The sequence below is a fragment of the Mobula birostris genome, chromosome 2 (genome assembly GCF_030028105.1).
Source record: "Mobula birostris isolate sMobBir1 chromosome 2, sMobBir1.hap1, whole genome shotgun sequence".
NCBI classification, from domain to species: Eukaryota; Metazoa; Chordata; class Chondrichthyes; order Myliobatiformes; family Myliobatidae; genus Mobula; species Mobula birostris.
The window spans coordinates 144,058,312-144,080,393 of record NC_092371.1 but is presented as its reverse complement, the minus strand read 5'-3'; the positions used below and the strand labels follow the sequence as shown (position 1 = coordinate 144,080,393).

General features: G+C 40.9%; 1 protein-coding gene across 3 annotated transcripts in view; it reads left to right on the top strand.

Moving 5' to 3' along the window:
- LOC140192407 (uncharacterized) overlaps window positions 1–22,082 on the top strand; it is a 105,516-nt gene that overhangs the window by 35,237 nt on the left and 48,197 nt on the right. For all 3 annotated transcript variants that reach the window (XM_072250042.1, XM_072250040.1, XM_072250043.1), the window contains exons 8-15: window positions 469–615; window positions 9,089–9,191; window positions 9,960–10,088; window positions 10,697–10,876; window positions 11,184–11,434; window positions 12,741–13,859; window positions 15,976–16,102; window positions 20,294–20,428. In XM_072250042.1, the coding sequence (XP_072106143.1) occupies window positions 469–615; window positions 9,089–9,191; window positions 9,960–10,088; window positions 10,697–10,876; window positions 11,184–11,434; window positions 12,741–13,859; window positions 15,976–16,102; window positions 20,294–20,428 (2,191 nt within the window). The remainder of the gene's footprint in view (window positions 1–468; window positions 616–9,088; window positions 9,192–9,959; window positions 10,089–10,696; window positions 10,877–11,183; window positions 11,435–12,740; window positions 13,860–15,975; window positions 16,103–20,293; window positions 20,429–22,082) is intronic.

Sequence of the window (22,082 nt, the reverse complement as noted above, 5' to 3'; positions counted from 1 at the left end):
TGGCCACATAGCTGGTGTGAACAGTCCAGGTGAGCTCTCCGGTGATGTGTATACCAAGGAACTTGAAACTACTCACCCTCTCAACTGCAGTCCCATTAATGTTGGTTTTTTTTCTTTATTTTTAAATGCAAAATAAAATACACCATAATGTACAGTATAAAACAAGTCTCGCTTAAAGCTTGTCTTTTATAAAAAAAACTCTTTGCAAGAATTTTTGTTTTGTATTCTCAAATGAAGTTGGAAGGGAGGGGAGTGCCTCTGAGATCTGGACTATATGGAAGAAACACTGAACTGGAATTACTTAACCGGTTAGTGGTTAAGGGTTACTATAGCCTGACATCAACTGTTGTGTATCTAAGTTTTCTGGTGCAATACTTTTAGTCATTAACATAATTTTGTTTGACCTGTTATAACCTTTAATTGCCTGGTTGAATTAATTGTGAAATTTGTCCTTGCTGTTCCTTTTAGGGATCTGGGAATTGATGATATACTGAGAAAGTGTGAAGTGATTCTTGAGAAGTTCAGAGACCCCAAATCTGATCTATGCTTTAATGCCATGGGTGGGACCACTCAGTTTCATCAGGCAGCTGATGACTTACTTAAAAAGGATGAATGGTGAGTGTTCAATTGGATCAAGCTTATGCAATGCTTATTGCACCCTGTTTTTCCCTGAGCCCTGTTCCTAAGTTAATTCTTTAATGTTTTGATCTTGGCATACATTGTTCATTTTCAGACTACTGTGTTACTAGAAACTGCAATGAATGTTTTCTACACAGGGATGGATGCTTTATAAAAATTGTGCACATGTATCTATAATCAGAGATCCTTATTTATTCTAGCAGTAACATAATCGTCTGAAAGCCAGTTCTAGGACAGCTAGTTCAGAGCAACTAATTGGTGTATACTCTGGCAATGTACAGTAAAAGAGTACATTCTGAAATTCTAACTAAAAGTTAAGATGGCTTTTGTGCAGAATGGATAATTTTAAAATGGGCAGGATCCATCAAATGCAGGGGGAGAGAAAAGCTTCCACAAGGAAATGGATGCAGTTATCACCCTGAGCCCTGAATATCTTGTCCTGTTCTGAAACAGTACTTTTGTTGTGGACACACAACGTAATGTCTAGATCTGTTGTACTTATAGTTGCTTCATTTTTGTAAAAATGTAGTGATTTCAAGTGGTTTGAAATTAATTAAATGTTTAATGTATCATAAGCCTGTAGTGGGGCAATACTCTCTATCTGCAATGTTCATCAGATATAATGGAAGTGTAATCATCTGCTTTAACTTGCTTTGTTACGAGAAATCCAAATTTATTTAATTGCCATTTGGATAAAAATGTTGCCTTGATATATGAAGTTTTTATTGATGTCAAGTGATTTATGTCTGATCGAGGGGAAGGGCAAGGTAAAGTCTGAAGGTCAGTAAGGGAGGGTGGTGCAGTTATAAAAACACTTATTCGATGTTTAGAATGAAAGACGGGTGGGGAGGGGGAAAATGCTCTTCTTAAATGAGGCACAGGAAAGGATTCTTCGACTTGGGTGAAAAAATACCCAATGATTCAAATCATTCCAAGAGAATTGATACTCAGATGATGCAGTATCAGGCATTCTGATGGCTGAGAGATTCAATTTTGCAATCTCTTCATTAATCCTCCCATCTCACTACGCTAATATTTTGCATTTTAACCAGTGCAACTATAACTGTTTACTGGTTCAACTTTTTCAGCAAGATCTTTAATTTTTTTAAAAATTGGGATACAGCATGGAATAGGCCCTTCCAGCTCTTCAATCTATGCTGCCCAGCAACCCCCCTGCCCCCCCTCCCATTTTTTACCCCAGCTTAATAAGGACAATTTACAATAACCAATTAATCTACCAACTGGTGCGATTTTTAGACTGTGGGAGGAAACGGGAGTACCTGGAGGAAACCCATGTGGTTGAAAGGACTAGATAGGGTGGATGTGGAGAAGACGTTTCCTGTGGTGGGAGTATCCAGAACCAGCGGGCACGGGCTCAAAGTTGAGGGGTTCCCCTTGTAAGGAAGGAATTTTTTTTTTAGCCAGAGAGTAGTACATCTGTGGAATGCTCTACCCAAGACTGTGTGTATATTTAAGGTGGAAATGAATCATTTCCTGATTGGTCAGGCCATCAAAGGAGGCAGGTGAATGGAGCAGAGTGGAATATGGGATCAGCTATGATGGAATGCCTGAGCAGATTTGATGGGCTGAATGGCCTAATTCTGCCTCTATGTCTTATGGTCACGGGGGGGAATGCAAAAATTTCTTACAGGCAGTGACCGGAAATGAACACAGGTAGCCTGAACTGTAAAGTGTTGTGCTAACCACTACACTAAATCATGTTCCATATTGGGTTTTAAAATTTGTATTTTTTTTCTGTTTGAATCAGCTTGAGTTACGTTTATCAAAATGAAAATTAATAGGTTTATTAGCATAAACTTAACAAGAGATGCTGAATTCAGAGCAACCCACACAAAATGCTGGAGGAATTCAGCAGGTCAGGCAGCATCTATAGAGAAGAATAAACAGTTTTGATGCTTCAAGCTGAGATCCTTCATAAGAACTGGAAAGAAAGGGAGCAGAAGCCAGAGTAAGTTAAGTGGGGAGTTGAGAGGTGGCAGGTGTTGGGTGAAACCAGGTGAGTGGTGGAGGGAGGATGAAGTGAGAAGATGGAAGGTGACAGATGGAAGAGGTAAAGGGTTGAAGCAGGAGTAATCTGATAGGAGGGGAGAGTGGACCGTGGGAGAAAGGTGGAGAAGGAGGTTACCAGAGGGATGTGATCGGCAGGTGATGAAGAAGTAAGAGGAGTCAGAATAGGGAATGGGGAAAAGAAGGGAGGACGAGATATTACCAGCAGTTAGAGAAAGCGCTGTTCATGCCATCAGGTTGGAAGCTACCCTGACAGAATGAGGTATTGCTCCTCCAACCTGAGTGTAAGCTCATGGTATGTTTATTTAGAATTGTTTCTTACACATACGGAATTTAATAGCTGAGTAGTAATGTTAATTAACATTCATTGCTGAGCATCCTGGATTAATAATCTGAATTGTTTTATTCCACCTTGAAGTTCATTTGCAGGTTTTAATTAGCCTCTATTTCTCTCTTCACAGTAAAGGGGCAAAGTTTAGGCTGGTTGGAACATAAAGATTAATGTTAGTGGATCTCAATATAAAACTGTCAGCAGTCATTATGCTAATCTGTCAAACAAAACTGGGCTAAATTCAAGTTCGGTGGTTATAAGGAACTTGGAATTTTGCTTCACAAATCCAAAGTTGTGGGGAAATGAATGAATCACCATGTAAATGCCACATCAACAGAACTGCCTAGTTACATTTTCTGTTTCACACTTAATGTAGGAAAAAAACCTTACAAAGCAAGGCCTCTAAGAATGGGGATAGAATTGGGGAACACAGCAATTCCCCTTTTAGAGGGGTTTGAACAAAGTTAGATTTTTCAAGTAAGTGTTGCTGGTCAGAAGCCAATGTATGTGTCAAGCTAGAGTGAAAGTGAACAATGTCATTGTGAGCTTGGGCATAAGGGAGAGAGTTCTTAATGAGCTCAGTAAATGCTGGGGGAGTAGGGGGTGAAATGGGAGGGAATTCAGGTGTTATGGGATAGCTTGGGATTTAATGTGAGCATGAGTAAGGATTTTGGTAGGAGAAAACTGATAGGGATTCAGCAAGAATGTGGGGCAAAGGTGACAGTTGTTATGAATGAAATATTTTCCTTTGTACTTGTGTATTAAAACTAATAAAAGGATAACAGTTGATTTAGATGACATCCTTGTCATAAAATAGTGATTCACAACGACGTTGTCAAGGAAAAAGACATTCGGATAAGTGATTTAAGAATTTTCACTTTTTAGATGTAGAGAGGGGAAGTTAGCCTTAGGAGCTGCATATAGTAGGACAAAACCCATGCTTGAGGGCAGAGCTAGAGGTTGTTGAGGTAAGGAGCAGAAGATGAGAACTTTTCAATTGAACTATTGGTGGAGTGAGTGAGCAGTGAGACTTTAGAGACCAAGTGTGGGTATTTTGTTCTCTGTGGAACTGTCATATGCTACACCTTCAGGCTCCAGTTTCAAAATGGTAACATGCTTCTGTTTTTGTCAATAAACAGTCTGCTGGAGGAACTTGGTGCTTTGGATGGCATCTCTGTGAGGAACAGAATTCTTGACATTTCAGGTTGTATCTGAGGTATGTTTTTGACCTGAACTGTTGACAAAATCCCTTCCTCCCACAGATACTGTTCAATGTGCCAAGTTTCTCCAGCGGATTGTTTACAGTTCCAGATTACAGTATTTGCAGTCCCTTGTGTCTCCAATTTGTGTTCCAACATCAAAAGAGATTCTGCTTACTAAAATGCCTAAGAAGTTTGGATGTTTGGCATTAAGTCTGACTTCAAAAGGGAACTTGTTCAGTTGAGTGTTCCCAGCCCTCTGAACCTTTGACCCAAGTTGTGAAGAGAACAATAATCCATTCAAAGGAGATGGATGAATGTAGAATGAGCAGGGTCGGGTGAATAAGCTACTGGAGTGAAAGGGGAATTGAGTAGGAGACAGAAATTCCTGAGTTGGTGAACAGCAGAGTTGAGGATGAGCCAACAGACCTAATACTGATGGAGTAATTTGAAGAAAACTGAACTGCCATGAATGTGATGTTAGTAGGAGGCTATACAATCATAATCTGTTTATAAATATTTCAATTTTTTCCAGAATGGAGTGCGGCCATCACTGAACTCATTATTTTGACTATGTTATAGAACATAGGAGCAGAATTAGGCCATTTGGCCCATCGAGTCTGCTCCACCATTCAATCATGGCTGATCCTTTTCTCCCCTCCTTAATCCCATTCTCCAGCCTTTTCCCCGTAACCATTGATGAAATGTGCATTCGAGAACCTATCTCTGCCTTAAATACACCCACCGACCTGGCCTCCACAGTTGTCTGTGGTAACAAATTCACCACCCTCTGGCTAAAGAAATTTCTGTGCATCTCTGTTTTAAGGAGATGCATCATCTTCAAGATGAACTTCCCTTGAGAGATCTTGTCAAATGCTCTAGTAAAATAAGGACCTGTAGTATTTCTGAGCAAAGTACCAACATTTAAGAAAATTTAGATATACAAGTAAAAACATCCATTTTAGAACAATTTGTTCCATATTAAACATAGAAACATAGAAAATAGGTGCAGGAGTAGGCCATTGGGCCCTTCGAGCCTGCACCACCATTCAGTATGATCATGGCTGATCATCCAACTCAGAACCCTGTACCAGCCTTCCCTCCATACCCCCTGATCCCTTTAGCCACAAGGGCCATATCTAACTCCCTCTTAAATATAGCCAATGAACTGGCCTCAACTGTTTTCTGGGGCAGGGAATTCCACAGATTCACCACTCTCTGTGTGAAGAAGTTTTTCCTCATCTCGGTCCTAAAAGGCTTCCCCTTTATCCTCAAACTGTGACCCCTCGTTCTGGACTTCCCCAACATCGGGAACAATCTTCCTACATCTAGCCTGTCCAATCCCTTTAGAATTTTATATGTTTCAATAAGATCCCCCATCAATCTTCTAAATTCCAGAGAGTGTAAGCGTAGTCGATCCAGTCTTTCATCATATGAAAGTCCTGCCATCCCAGGAATCAATCTGGTGAACCTTCTTTGTACTCCCTCTATGGCAAGGATGTCTTTCCTCAGATTAGGGGACCAAAACTGCACACAATACTCCAGGTGTGGTCTCACCAAGGCCTTGTACAACTGCAATAGTATCTCCCTGCTCCTGTACTCGAATCCTCTTGCTATGAATGCCAGCATACCATTCGCCTTTTCCACTGCCTGCTGTACCTGCATGCCCACTTTCAATGACTGGTGTAGAATGACACCCAGGTCACGTTGCACCTCCCCTTTTCCTAATCGGCCACCATTCAGATAATAATCTGTTTTCCTGTTCTTGCCACCAAAGTGGATAACCTCACATTTATCCACATTAAATTGCATCTGCCATGAATTTGCCCAGTGACCTAACCTATCCAAGTCACCCTGCATCCTCTTAGCATCCTCCTCACAGCTAACACTGCTGCCCAGCTTCGTGTCATCCACAAACTTGGAGATGCTGCATTTAATTCCCTCGTCTAAGTCATTAATATATATTGTAAACAACTGGGGTCCCACCACTGAGCCTTGCGGTACCCCACTAGTCACTGCCTGCCATTCTGAAAAGGTCCCGTTTATTCCCACTCTTTGTATAGTTGTATAGTTAAAGCTTTTATTTTAATGTGTCGATTTTAGTAATGTGTGCATACCCGTTACTGTCAAAAAAAACTTTCACCCAGACATATCTATGATTCATTGTTCTCCCCCACAAATAAAGATAATCAGAACAGAACATGAACTTCTTTTAAGTTCCTGCTTTAGTTATTGCCTTATAACGTTATTGTCTTACAATGTCTTGATTTTTTTTGTATAAATGGTAACTAAATCTTAGTGAAGATATTGAGCTCAGATATTGTGCAAAATCAATATGTGAATGGCTTTCAGGATAAGATCACTGGTTACATCTCTATCTACTACAGCCCCCCTCATTAAGTCCATATCACAGATGGATCTTGAGTAACATGCATCTTGCTGGTCCACTGCAGTTTCTAAGTGTATTGAAGGAAGTCTGAACAGTGACGTTGCAGCTGCATTCCACACCTCTTTGGGTTTGTCTGTTTTCCTTTGATGATCTAAGATACTGATTTCAAACTCTAGGATGTCTCCTTGGAGGTCATGGTGTAGATCTAACAATGTTAGGACAGCTTTGGGTGAAACCAGGCTTTAGTTTGTGTGGAGAGTGGAGTGGGTGCAGAAATTGTGCATTTGTCTGAAGCAGGCTCAACAAAACAAGTTTGAGAACCAATAATTTTTAAAATCCTGTAGTCTTACAAATGCAAAAGTTAACTTTCACCACCTTAGATCAATGAGCATATGTGTTTGTGCTACTTTGCTGAGCTCATCAATGGCATGAAATGATCAGGCACAGACAGCATGACTAATTTTCTTTAATACCTATCACCCTTGTCCATTATAGCTAGAGAGCACCAAAGTTACTTTCAGAGCATTCATGGAGACCTAAAGGCAGGTATTCTGCATTTAAGGCAAAAGAAATGGCTTTTTGATTGACAGAGGATGATGCTTGGTGTGGGGCAAGCCCAGACTTGTGAAAGACTTGATTTGGTAGGAAGTTGGAAAGTGTCCAAAACTGAAATAAGCAGAACAACTGGATTTTCAGTGTGAGGAGAAGTCAGAAACTGCTTCTGTTGTTTGATGCTTTACTGTCTGGCTTAAATTTGGAAACCATAAATCAATTTGTGCGATGCCCTGATCGACAATAGAGTTTTTCAAGGTAGAAGAGCTACCAGACAAATACAACCAAGCCTGAGCAGTGGAAGTGTTAGGAAATTTAGTCAAATTTTTAGTCAAAGCTTAAGGAGATCCTTAGTTAAAGAAGAGAGAATGGTGCACTGGAAAATGGACTAATGGCAGCAGCACTAGAAGTAGAGCAGAAGTGAGTGGAGAGACATCAGAGATATCATGAATTTAGGTTGGGAAATGTCTCTGAGTAAGCTTTCGGAGATGGTGGAAAATCCAAAACCAGAAATGCATACCAGCTCCACAAGGTTTCAGCCAAGGTTCGGTGGTAATATTCTAACTTTGGATCAGAAAGCTGTGGATTTGAATCCCATTCCAAACAAACGAGTTTGTTCTAGGTTGACAATTCATCGTGACCATGTACTGTCAGAAGTTCTAGCATTGAAGTGAGGCGTTGCCCTCGGATGGATGTGGGTAATTGCATTGCACTGTTCAAAACTAGCTAAAGTCTTTTTAAAACGCAAACAACAGGAATTCTGCAGATGCTGGAATTTCAAGCAACACACATCAAAGTTGCTGGTGAATGCAGCAGGCCAGGCAGCATCTCTAGGAAGAGGTACAGTCGACGTTTCAGGCCGAGACCCTTCGTCAGGACTAACTGAAGGAAGAGTGAGTAAGAGATTTGAAAGTGGGAGGGGGAGGGGGAGATCCAAAATGATAGGAGAAGACAGGAGGAGGGGGAGGGATGGAGCCAAGAGCTGGACAGGTGATTGGCAAAGGGATATGAGAGGATCATGGGACAGGAGGCCTAGGGAGAAAGACAAGGGGGGGGGGGGAACCCAGAGGATGGGCAAGGGATATATTCAGAGGGACAGAGGGAGAAAAAGGAGAGTGAGAAAAAGAATGTGTGTATAAAAATAAATAACGGATGGGGTACAAGGGGGAGGTGGGGCATTAGCGGAAGTTAGAGAAGTCAATGTTCATGCTGACTCTGACTATACCCCTTGCCCATCCTCTGGGTCTCTTTCCCCCCCCCCCCCCCCCCCCCCCGTCTTTCTCCCTGGACCTCCTGTCCCATGATCCTCTCATATCCCCTTTGCCTATCACCTGTCCAGCTCTTGGCTCCATCCCTCCCCCTCCTGTCTTCTCCTATCATTTTGGATCTCCCCCTCCCCCTCCCACTTTCAAATCTCATACTAACTCTTCCTTCAGTTAGTCCTGATGAAGGGTCTTGGCCTGAAACGTCAACTGTACCTCTTCTGAGAGATGCTGTCTGGCCTGCTGCGTTCACCGGCAACTTTGAAGTGTGTAGCTGAAGTCTTGCTGTTTGCCACTCAACAGTCAAAACATATCCTGTCTTTGAAATTTCAGATCTTTTCTTATGGGAGGAGCTTGCCTTCCAGTAACACGAGAGATTCTGCAGATGTACGAAATCCAGAGTGACACATACAATATGCTCTGGAAACTCAGCAAGTCAGACAGCATCAATGGAGAAGAATAAAGAGCTGATGTTTCGAGCTGAGACCAGACCAATCATCACCTTCCAGTATCTTGGTCTTTGGTCATACAGTGCAAGAGCAGTCTTACCATTATGTTCTTTGTTTATGAGTTCTATCTATTCAATCATTGTGACACACTGTTGAAGAACCTAATTTTGTTTTGTGTAAGGTTGGCTTTTTTATTTCTGATGGCAGTATTAACCCTTGTTTTAACTTTCCTTGGGCAGGATAAGAGTAGCTATGAAGAAGGTGGAATTGCTATGGCAACAGACCCTCACCAGGGCTCAGCTTTCACTGAAAGACATCAGGTGCTGGGAAAGGGCCCAGCAGGTAAAGCATCTCGTGCTTTAATAATTTTATTAAATCATATTTTATTGAAAATTTTGATTTTGTGTAATGATTAATATGAAAGCAAAGTGCTGCAGAAGCTGAAAATATGAAATTAAAATGTTGTGAAGGGTGGGGGGGAGAGAAAGAGAGAGAGAGAGAAAGTGTTTCGTGTCAGCAATTCATTCTGGTGAAAGGCCAGACTAATAAAGACATGGTGAAACAATTGACTGTAAATGTCTATGATTCTATATTGATTTTCTCTGAATAAAGCATTTACTGTGTAAGGCCTTGAGGAATTTTGCATTTCAATTCTATAAATGGGGTTGAATTGGTTTGTACTTAGTATTGTTTGCATTTCGAAATAAATGTGTACCTATATTTCAGCAGCACATACAAAATGCTGGAGGAACTCAGCAGGCCAGGCAGCATCTATGGGGGAGAAAAAATACAGTCAATATTTCGGGCTGAAGCCCTTCGGCAGGACTGGAGAAAAAAAGCTGAAGAGTAGAGTTAAAAGGTGGAGGGAGGGGAGAGAGAAACACCAGGTGATAGGTGAAACCTGGAGGGGGAGGGATGAAGCATCTGCATATTTTCTCTTGCACCTATATTTGAGAACCTTTATCACTTAAGTTCATGTGGACCTTGTTATATCAAATTGCGAGAGAGGACTATGTGACATTAAATCCTTGACAAATTCATGCAACACAATGCTACATAGTGCATTGAAACAATGCTTTTGAGTTATTAACTGACTTTTTTAACCTTCAGATCACTGATTTGATTATTTCTGAAGGAATGGGGAAGATTCGTTCATACAAATTAGAAATTGCAAACAATTTGAGCCAAGCAGAGATTCTAAAATTGGATTATGACGTTGCCATTTATAATCCTGCAATGGTGAGTTTTTTAAAAAAATGTTTGTTGTTTTCTTAATAATGACTTGCCATTATCCTGCTGCAAAACAGCAGATTTTACGACAGACAAGACGGTGATAATGAACTTGATTCTGCCTGGTGTCAGGATTGAACTGTAATACAAATAAAGTGTTATCAAATATCAGTGTTTAAATATAGTGTAAGCTTTATACTGCTCTGTGTACACTGCTACCTTCAATTTCATTTTGGAATTAAATAAGTGCAATGTCACTGTTTTTAGTTGTTTTGGGTGATATTACACTCATGAGTTTGCCAACATTCGGATGAATTGGGCGATTTGCTGTACTTGTATTAACTTTCAGTGATTTATGTCTGAGCACTAACTTGCATTACTTCGATCTGTCGGGGGTTAATCGCACAACACAATCCACTGGTATTCCACTGCTCCTTTGTTGCTTTCCCAGAGTACTCCAACTTTTGTACTAATAATCTGAGATTCAGTCAGTGAGGATTACTCTTCAAGGCAAATGAATAAGAAGACTTCCTATTTTCCATGGTTATGGTATTTTAAATAAAACTTGGCTTTCTTCATAGAGTTGGTGGTAAATTCTGTACTGTTATGTTTTGTAGAAGTTAATTGCTGAATGTGAGGACCTACTGCAGGATTTTGATGAAATAACGGAACCTGGAGGAAGGGCAAAAGATTGTAAAGAGAAACTCAGCAGATTGAAAGACATGTTCCACATAGCTGTCGAGCTTCCCCGGCAAACTTTAAAAGCTGTGTATGATTTCTATGACATTTTTGAAAAAGTAGGTAACTTTATAAACCAGCTAGACCTTGGGGAGGATGTGGCCAATGCCAAGCTGTGTAACAATGTACTGAATTGTATTTCTTTTGCTGACGTTAATCACTTTAGTAATTAATTGAGGGGATGGTTCAGTTCCACGTTGAGTTTCAGTTGTTCATCTAAGTTAATGGGCACATGCAATGTTTCTTTTCACTTCTGATTTTATTTTGTATTAAATCCATTATCCCAGTAGCTTTATTATGCTGACTTTTGTTTAAGTTCATTCAACAACACTGAAAGACTAAATTTTAAAACTCTCTTCCTTTCAGGTTGCTGGTTGGTATCATTTACTGTTGCAAGACATCTTTTTTAAAGAGGCGGTTTGTGATCATATGGTGCATAACCTGGGACTTCATCGCGGGGCAGTCCTATGCCTTAAACCAAGCTGGAGGGATCATGTTAACCGCTTCCTCATTAAAGCTCCTCTTCCAACTGTCGAGGAGTTGGTTCGGCTCGGACATTTGGCTGATTTCATTCCAGACACACTTCACAGGAGGAGGGGAAAGCTGCTGTCCCACCAGTAAGTCTTAGTGTTTTTGCAAAGTGCAGGGGTGAAACTAATGTAATTCACCTGGTGGGAACCTTGACATTTTGTGCTCAACCAATTGAACATAAAATCAGTCAGGTTCTAAAACCTATGAATACCGGTTTCGGTTTGTTAGATGTCCTTTTGTTGCTGAGAGTTCCTTTATGCTCTCCATTGCCTTTAGCCAGCTTGTCATAGGTTGCAATTAAAGTTTGCCCCAACTTCTTCATCCTCAATATGCACTTCTCAATCCAGAAAACCACCTTTGCATATTCAGTGTGTCTCCTGGCAGTAACTTCAAGGGAGAGCGCTTCCGATCCCTGTAGATTCCCTTTGAAGTTCTTTTGAAAGCAAGCAAGTGGTCCCAAGATTAAAATACATTATTTTCCTAAACTGATTTGTTTAAGCATAAATTAAATGAGAGCAAAAATAGTGAGGTTGTGTTCATGGACTGTTCAGAAATCTGATGGCAGAGGAGAAGAAGTTCCTCCTGAAATGTGGAAATGTTTCTCAGGCTCTTGTACTTCCTGATAGTAGCAATGAGATGAGGGGATGTCCTGAGTACTGGGGTGGGGAGGGAGAGGGGGAGGGGGAGGTTCTTAATGATGGATACTGCTTTTTTTTGGCATCACCTTTTGAAGGTGTCCTTTATGCTGGGGAGGCTAGTGCCCTTGATGGAGCTGGCTGAGTTTGCAACTCTGCAGCTTTTTTGATTCTGTGCATTTTCCCTTCATTCTAGACGGCGATGCAGGCAGTTAGAATGCTCTCCCCAGTACATCTATGCAGTCCTTGATAACATACTAAATTCCCACAAACTCCTAATGAAATATAGCTGCTGGAGTGCCACCTTCATAATTGCGTCAATAAGTTGAGACAGTTCAGAGATGTTGACATCCAGGACCCCTCAATGAGGACTGGTCTCGTTCCCCTGACAACCCCTTCCTGAAGACTACAATCGATTCCTTTGTCTTACTGACATCGAGTGCAAGGTTGTTGTTGTTTTCTCATTGCTCGTTTTTAGTTAATGCAGAGTGTAACTTTGCATTACTTCACAGACTCGGTTTTAGTTAGGGTTTGGTCTCAGTGCCATGATCAGCAGTGGCACAGGGCTTTTGTAAAGAGCTTTCAGTTTATTAAACTGGCAAACCTTTAAGATTTTCATCAGTGATTATGTGCCTTGTCCTTGAGAAGATTCACAGAGGTCAAAAAAATCTTTTTGTTGGCAAGATGTCCCTTTAGTATTATTGATGCAACTAATGAGATTTTTTTAATCTTCTTATTATATTTTTCCCATGTACAGGTGCTCAATTTTAAGAAAGTTGTTGACTTCTCCAGGGCAAGTGCTGCTGATTGACTTAGAACAAGCAGTTCAGTGGCAAGAATTGTATTTAAAGGCACTACAAAAGATATTGGTTCCTTGTGCCAGCTCGTCCATTGATACTGACATTACTAGAGGTACTGCAGATGCTCTGAAGGCTGCCAATGAAGATGTGGTGCAACAAGAGTCTTTGTGTGTCTCCTCAGCAGAGAAACATTTTAATAAGACTGATCCAGTTCAACACAGTGGGAGCTATTTCAACAGTCGTCATAATGACCCAAGGTTACAGTTTACTATTCCTCATGAGGTGGCTGTTGAACGCTTTAACCAGGAAGGGAAAGGGCTCAGCAAAAGGCCACCTTCTTTAAGTTCTTTTGACTCTGGAATTGATGGGACTGGGACTTGCAACTATGAGACTGTACCATTTAATTATGAAATAAACAACAGGGAGCAAGGGTTCAAAAGAGCCTCGATCTCATCACTGGTAATGGAAACTGCAAAGCTAAATGAAGAGGATAAGTTTGATAGAGATGAGTCTAAGAGCCAAGCAACTGATGAATTTGGGCGCCCTGATTCATTGTCCATGTCAAGTGCAGTACAGCCCTTATTAAAGAATAATCCAAATGCTTTAAACTTTGAGATAAAGGTGAGCCGTTCAGCAAGCTTGCCCAAGAATCCTTGGGTTAGCCTTTCTGTTGACGATCTTGAGAAATCCTATGTGGTCACTATTACTCCCAAAAAACCTGCATTGGAGGCAAAACATTTTGAACCTATAATGGGTGGAATCTGTAATACAGTGCATAAGAATGAAGAGGAAAAGTTGACTGGGTTTAGTGACATGACTCCCAGTCTGAATGAACAGCTCCCGATGGAGTCCACACCATTTGAGAAGTTGACTGCAATAAAGGAACAAGCTTTTGTTGATGACCAATGTGCTGTGCGTACCAGTGAGAGACTTAATCATGCAGAGCATCGCAAAGAACAGGATCTGGATCCATACAGAAAGGTTGAACATCTTGAAAATGAGAGCCCAGAAATTCTCCATGATAATTATGAATTTTGTGGATCTGGAATGTCACTCGAAAGGGGGGACAGTGAAAGGTATGACACTGCTTATATATTCTCCCTCTGACCATCGTCAAAGTTCTCTATGCAAAACCACTGAATGCTCCTTGATATTTGCCAAGCAATCTGATTTTCCTGTTCCTGATTGATAGGGATTAATCATGATGGATACAAGAATAGAGAGCACTTGGCCTGCTGGTGCTGTGGAAGTTTTCTCAATCCAGCCCATTCATTTTTTTTTTGCCCACAGCACTGCAATGCCTACTGCTGTTAATTGTATTCACTTTTGAAAATTAAAACTGAATTTCCCCATCAGCCTTCTAGGCAGTATATTTAAAGTCCTCTTTAGCTATGTAAGAAGTATTTCATCTCTTGCTTCGGCCTCTGCAGCCAATTACATTAACGTGTTTTATTTTGGACCTTTTAAAACTCTAATGCTGTTTCTGTTCCATTGAGGAAAACTGCTGCGTCTTCTTCTCTCTCATCAGCATCATCCAAGTAAATTTTCTTGACCTATTCAATGTCTTTAGCAATTTCAGCTATCCTGAAGCGTGGTGCTCAACACACTTGGATGAATTTATTTGAATGGTTTACATAGATACATACAAATCTACAGCACATTACAGGCCCTTTGGCCCACAGTTTTGTGCTGACCATGTAACCTACTAGGTTTTGTTGGAGTTACTCAAAGGTTAAAGTTCAGTGTATTGTTATTCAACTCGTACACATGTATACCACCAGACAGAACAACGTTCCTCCGGATCTAAGTAAACAACACAGTACATACGTACAACTTGCACACAGTGCATAAAGTAATATTACCACACAAATTAACAAATAAGATGCATTTATGAAGCAAGTTTAAAAAGTAAACGGTATAATGCTATTGGCCCTTTATATGTGATGAGACCTGGGTGGTGGCAGGGAGTTCAGTAGCCTTACTGCCTGGGAGTAGAAGCTGTTTTTCATCCTAACAGTTCTTGTCTTGATACTACGGTACCTCCTGCCTGTTGGTAGAGGGTCTGACTTCAGTTGGATAAAGTAGGAAATGTTCATTTGTTACTTTAGAATTTGAAAAGCTGCTCTTTAAGTGCATTGATGTGCATTAACATACTAATGTGGCATTCCAGAAAATAATGCACGGAAGTCCCATGCCATGATGAGGCTGTTTTCTGATTTGGGAGCTGCAGTGATAGTCAGGAGGTGATGCAGTTTTTTTTTGTAAAATAAGAAGTAGATGGCAATCAGAAATGATTCAAGGAGCTGCAGATGCCGACAGTCTGAAATAAAATCAGAAGCATGCTGAAAACAACAGTGGTGGTCTTCCTCACAATAAGAAGAATAAAGAAAGGATTCACAAGAATGCTCCTGGGGTTGGAGTTTTAAGGAGAAATTGGATAAACTGTTTTTCCCTGAAGGGAATGAGGCTGAAGGATGACATTAGAAGTTTATAAAAATCATGAGGGGCATAGCTAAAGATGGTCACAGTCCTTTTCCCAGAATAGGGGGACTAGCTCAGGAAGACATGACAGACGAGTTCAGAGTCAGAATGACATGTACTACCATCGACTATTTGTGAAATATTTTTGTGCAGCAGTGCAGTGCCCAAAGTTTCTGGTTCAATGCTATATAAATCTTGAGTCTAGGTCAAGCTCCTTTGTGGAAAGGGAGACAAAGTTAAGGTTTGTCTCAATAACTCTTTGTCAGAAGGTGGAAAGAGAGATAGTAAAGTTAATTTTAAGTTGCAGAGCGGATGGATAGATTGAAGGGGATATCAGGTCAAATGGGACAGTTAGCGGATGAATCTGCTTTTGTTGTCTTGTGTAGCAAATTGCAGGATTGTTGGACATGTTCAGCGGGTCAGGCTGGACTAATGGAGAGAGAAAATTGGAAGCACTTGGCACGGTGAGACTTTGATTATGCGCACAAAAGGTGAAGGAACCTGTTAGTGGACAAGTCTGTTTTGTGTATTCTAATGAATTAGAATGTAGTGAAGGAAGAAAATAAATCTAAGATGGATTCAAAAATGTTCAAAATTCTGGGTAATATTCTTAGGGAAATGAGTTGGATTGTTTTGATGTGGGATCATTTTTTTTTCCCCGGTAATGTACATCTTGTAAAACTAAGGGTTGTTTTGCATTACTTGTGGGAGCTTTGACATGTGCAGAAAACACACTGGATTTACTGAAGCCGAGATGTCTGATCGGGACATAGAGGAGCAGGAGAAGCTTCAGGATGATGTGGAAAAGCTGCTGCTGAAGACGGCTAAGATATTAGAGGTAAATGGTAAAATACTTGAATGCAATTGAGACTTGATATTTATTGATCATCTACTGTATGTGTATATGCACAGGAGAAAGGAGAAGGCACCTGAATCGAGAAAGGATGAACTCTGGACTAGGTATACGTTTTAGGGGCATTACAGGGGTATGTTGGGCCATTCTGAGGGACTTGCAGATGATGTTTGGCAAATGAGGGTGTTGCATGTGTCAATTTGCACCTGTGGGATATTGGAACAGCTTTGTTGAATAACTTGGGGGATTTGGGCACTAGGAGTTTAGATGCAGAGAGTGGGGTGCATTGCAGATGTGAACTCTCAATGGGGGGAATAAAATGCTGGCATTATACTGCAGTCTGAGTTTGATAGGATTCCCCCCCCCCCCCCCCCCGCAGTTTGAATAGGAGAAACTAAAAGATAACTACAGAAGCCTGAGAGAAGGGCTGCCAATGTTGATGGGAAGGTGAACCTAGCAAGGATTTTAGTAGGACAGCAATGGCAGGAATTTCTGGGAGTAATTCAGAAGATGCAGAAAAATTTCTTCCCATAGAAGGACCAGACTAAAGGGAAGATGAGGGACCTGTGGCTGACGAGAAATGAAACAGCATAAAAACAAAAGAAATGGCATACCATACTGCAAAAATTGGTGGGAAGCTGGAGGATTGGGAAACTTTTAACCAATAGAAGACAAATAAAAAAGCAACAAGGGAAGCAAAGATGAAATAGGAAGGAAAGCTAACCAATAATATAAGGGGGGGGGGGAACATTTTTTCAGATGTACAAAGAATAAGCTAGGCAATGGTGGACCACTGGAAAATGTCAGTGGAGAAGTAGAAATGGGGTGCAAAGAAATGGTGGGCAAACTGAATAAGTACTTCATGTCAGCGCTCACTGGAAGACATCAGCAAAATGCCAGAAATTCAAGAGAACCAGCAGGCAAAAACTAGTGTAGTCGCTATTAGAAGGAGAAGGTGCTTGGGAAACTGACAGGTCTGAAGGTAGAAAGTCACTTGGACCATATGGTCTACATCCCACTATTCTGTAAGGGATAGCTGAAGAGATCGTATAGGCATTATTAGTGATCTTCTAAGAGTCCCAGTAGTGAACATGGAAGGTATGTTTCATGTAGTGGGCAAGTCTAGGACCACAGCCTTATAATTAAAAGATGTCCTTTTAGACAGAGATGAAGAATTCCTTTACTCACGCTGTGGTAATTTTAAAATTCATTGTCACATATGGCTATGGAGGCCAAGTCATTGGATGTATTTAAAGCAGAGGTTGATAGATTCTTGATTAATGAGGGATCAAAGGTTATGGGGAAAAGGCAGGAGAATGGGGCCTCGTTCTGTTCCTGAGTCTTGTGGACTTACTGTATGGGGTCAGCCACTTGGGATTGAAATGAGGAGAAATTCCTTCACTTGGCAAATAACAAGTGAATTTGTGGCTGCTCCCCTCAATAATAAGTATACCATTTTAAATACTTTTGTGGGGGATGATCTGCCAGGGGAAAGTTGCAACAACCAGGAGTCTGGCGCTATGGCTCAGAAGGGAAGTGGGGAGAAGAGGGATGCGGTAGTGAAAGGGAATTCACTAGTTAGGGGAGAAGGCAGGAGATTCTGTGGGCATGAAAGAGATGATATATTGCCTCCCAGGTGCCAGGATCAGGGACATCTCTGATTTGGTCCACAGCATTTAAAGAGGTAGGGTGAACAGCCAGAAGTGGTGGTACATATTATTACCAATGTCATAGGTAGGAAGGGGATGTGGTCCTGAAGAGAGAATAGAGGGAATAAGGTAGAAAGCAAAAAAAGCAGGACTTCAAGGGTAGTAATCTTTGGATTACTGCATGTTCCATGTACCAGTGAGGGCAAGAACAGATGAATGCGTGGCTCAGGAATTGGCGAAAGGGGCAGGGTTTCAGATTTCTGGATCATTGGGATTGCCTCTTGGGGAAGATGTGTCCTGTACAAAAAGCACAGGTTACACCTGAACTTGATGGGGTCCAAGAACCATGCAGGCAGGTTTACTAGAGCTGTTGGGAAGAGTGCATTAGCATTGGAGAGAGTCCAAAGGAGGTTCACAAGAATACTCCCATGAATGAAATGGTTAATGTACGAAAAGCGTTTGATGGTTCTGGGCCTGTACTTGTTGGAGTTTAGAAGGCTTAGATAGAGTGGACATGGAGGAATGTTTCCTATAGTGGGGTAGTCTAGAACCAAGCACAGCCTCAGAATGTAAGGACCACCTTTAGAATAGAGATGAGGAATTTCTTAAGCCAGAAGATAGTATATCTGTGGATTTCGATGCCACAGACCACAGTGGAATACAAGTCGATGGGTATATTTAAAGTGGAGATCGATAGGTTCTTGATTAGTAAGGGAGTCAAACGTTACATGTGAGAAGGCAGGAGAATGGATTGGAGAGCGATAATAAATCAGCCATGATGCAACAGACTCAATGGGCTGAATGGCCTGATTCTTCTCCTGTGTCATTTGGTGTTATGACAGATTTTCACAATTCTCCACCGGGGATTATGGAGATTAAATCATCAATTTCATTTGATACAGATCATTCAGCTTTTGGGTATCAGAGGAATTGAGGGATATGGTGAGAACAGGAAAATGAAGTCGAGGTCAAAAATAACGATGTTGCTTACTGGTGGTGTAGGCTGATGGGGCTGAACAGTGTACCAATCCCATTTTTCATGTCCTGAATACTCAGTAGGTCAGAAGGATGAAAATTAATGTTTCATGTCCTTTCAGAACTGGGGGAAAGTTAGAGGTGAAGCTCATTTAGATGCTGTAAAAGGGTGAAGGTACAGAGAGGGCTGGTTGAAGGAATGGTCTACAACAGGGTGGAAGGCAGAACAGATGAAATAGCAAGGTGATTGATGGTATGAGAAAAGTACAGATCTATGTGCAGCAAATGCAGGTGCAAAATCATTATTTAAAGCCGCAGAGGAACATAGTGATTCTTAGAAATATTTATCTGAAATTTTGGAACTCAAACATTATATCAAATTGGAAGATAAAAATTGGGGAGGTGTATGGAGGGATATGGTCCATGTGCAGGTCAGTGGGACTAGGCAGAAAATGGTTCGGCACAGCCAACAAGGGCCAAAAGGCCTGTTTCTGTGCTGTAGTTTCTATGGTTTCTATAAGGAACTGACCTATAACTGCAGAGGTGAATTAGCAATACCTAGAGGAAGTTTGGATGGAACGTGTCCGTACTCTGTTGTTTTTGATGACAGAACACGTGATTTTGGAAGACGACATTATATAACACGGTAAATCCATTGTTCTTCCTGCTAATATCATGCCCATGATTTTACGATAATACTTACTGTTTTATCTGCTCGCTCCTTTCAGCCATGACACAGGCATCTACGATCTTTAGTATTTGACCCAAGTGGTTATTGTGAATGTGTCCCACTACGCCACAAAACTGCGGAGTAGGATTGCATTCAGGCAATGGAAGTATAGAAACTGGGAAAAGCAAATACTCATAGAAACCGGGGTTGCTAGAATACCCATGGGAGTTGATAAGATTATAGTGGGTAACAACGTGAAGACAATTCCGGAAGAATTGGGACAGATCACAATGGTCAGCATTTGTTGAAATTTTGAAACCTAATTAATTTAAATTTCACTGGAATGAACAAAAGCTGTTAACAGTACTCTTTGACACATTGGAATAATTGAAGATGGTCAGATGCGTTTGCACAATCCTACAAATCATATACTTCTTGCGGTGATGTTACCTGAAAAAATCAAGCAAATCTTGCACCTAAAAATTACCCTTGCCTTTTTTCTTATTCAACAACCTGTGTACTTCAAAAAGACAAACAACAGGAATTCTGCAGATGCTGGAAATTCAAGCAACACACATCAAAGTTGCTGGTGAACGCAGCAGGCCAGGCAGCATCTCTAGGAAGAGGTACAGTCGACGTTTCAGGCCGAGACCCTTCGTCAGAGTCTCGGCCTGAAATATCGACTGTACCTCTTCCTAGAGATGCTGCTTGGCCTGCTGCGTTCTCCAGCAACTTTGATGTGTGTTACCTGTGTACTTCCATCACTTTCTCTTTATTTAAGAGAAGAGCATACAAGCTGTAATTTTTTTTATTGAGAACAATTAATGTGTGGAATATCAGGGGTTTTACAATGTTTGTAGTGATGCCATCTATTGTACCCAGGAGGAAGAATCTGTGCTGAGACAAGAGAAGGAACTGGAACTGCTCTTGCAGTTAGAAGAAGGGGAAAGCAGTGGTGACCCTGAAGAGAACCACTCCATATCTGACAAGTCTCAAGGGACCATGAGCAGCGGACAGGTAGAGCTCTCAAAGATAATTCTGTCAAGATGTTTTGTAATCTCGATAGACAACTATTTCAATTACTTGCATTTATAATAGATTAGTATATGAATCTGGTATAATAATTGTGTTGCATATTTGAAAATACCACTGCATTTAAGCGTGACAGTATTTAGTTCAATACCTATTTAATATCCTTTGCAAGTACTGATCTTCCAATGAAAATTTCAGATGAAAATTGTAACAGCTAATTATTGGAGGTCATGCTCTTTTCTTGCTGCTGTCTTCAGGAATGATGTACAGGAGCCTTGGATTCCACGCCATCAGGTTCAGGAACAATTATTACCTTTCAACCATTTTAGTTTCTGAACTAAGATGAACATCTTCACTCATTTCAGTACTGAACTGATTCCACAACCAATGTACTCACTCTATAACTCATGTTCTCAGTATTTATCATTACTGTTATTATTTTTGTATTTGCATAGTTTGTGTTTGCATATTGGTTGCTTCTCAGTCTTTGTGTAGTTTTTAATTGATTCTATTGTATTTCTTTGTTCTACTGTGAATGCCTGCAAGAAAATGGATCTTGGGGTAGTATATGGTGACATGATACGTACTTTTGATAATAAGTTTAGTTTGAACTTTGAACCTAGCAGATAGCTTTGCCTAGTCACTTTGTGTGTGGATATCTCTTGCTGTTTTTTGTCTATCTATTATAATTAAAGAATAGAAACTGGTCCGAGAACTGCGTTTCCAGTTTCCTGACAAGTACCACAAGCTCCCTACTCTCATATAATGGCCCTTTTGGAGAGCATCTAAACTTGTCTGGAAGTAATAGGTCAGATGCTTGTGTATCCTGCACAACACTCCATACACCAAGCCCCATGTTAGAGATGTGTTGAACTGGCGCAGGTATTGTTCTCTCCCATTCCAACCTGCCATTGTTTTTTTTTTATATTTGTCTGGCAAAATATTAAATGAAGTAACATTTTAAAGTGTCCCAAAATGATTGAAAGTTACATTAATTGTCTGGTTTTGTTGTCCCTAAATGCCAGTTGTACCTTCCAGGAGCCAGGAAATGATCTGATACAAATTTAAAGGGGAAAAGTGGCAAAGAACATTTTGTGCTCAGGCTGAGAGATGAAACCTTGGAATTCCATTTCCACTCTGATACCGAAAGCCAGCAGAGAGGTGCAGCAATTGGTGTGCTGTCTCCTGGTCCTGGAGAAACATTTTTTAACTCTGACCAGGAGAGGGATGGGGTTTTTTTGTGTGCAGTTTTCATATTTCTGTGTGATTGTGTGGGTTTCTTCTGACTGTCCCAGGTGGGGAAAAGTAACTAAAATGAAGTTAATGGACATGTGTGAGAGACTAAGTTGTAGGGAACTGAGAGAAGGTGGGGCTTGAGATATTTTTCCCCGGCAGCTAAGGTGGATCTGATGTGCAGACTGATTTCCTCCTGTGTCATTATGAATATAAATGGTCATCAGTCAAGTAAAGCACACATCACTGACAGGAAAGACCAAAACCTATTTAATATCCTTTAGCAATGACTTTAATTTAGGCTTCAGAAGATTGTGTTGGATTACCAGGCATCCATGTGTTTCTCTGGGATGAAACTCCATTTCCATTGAATTATGCCTTATTTCACCCCATCTCCAGCCTGGTT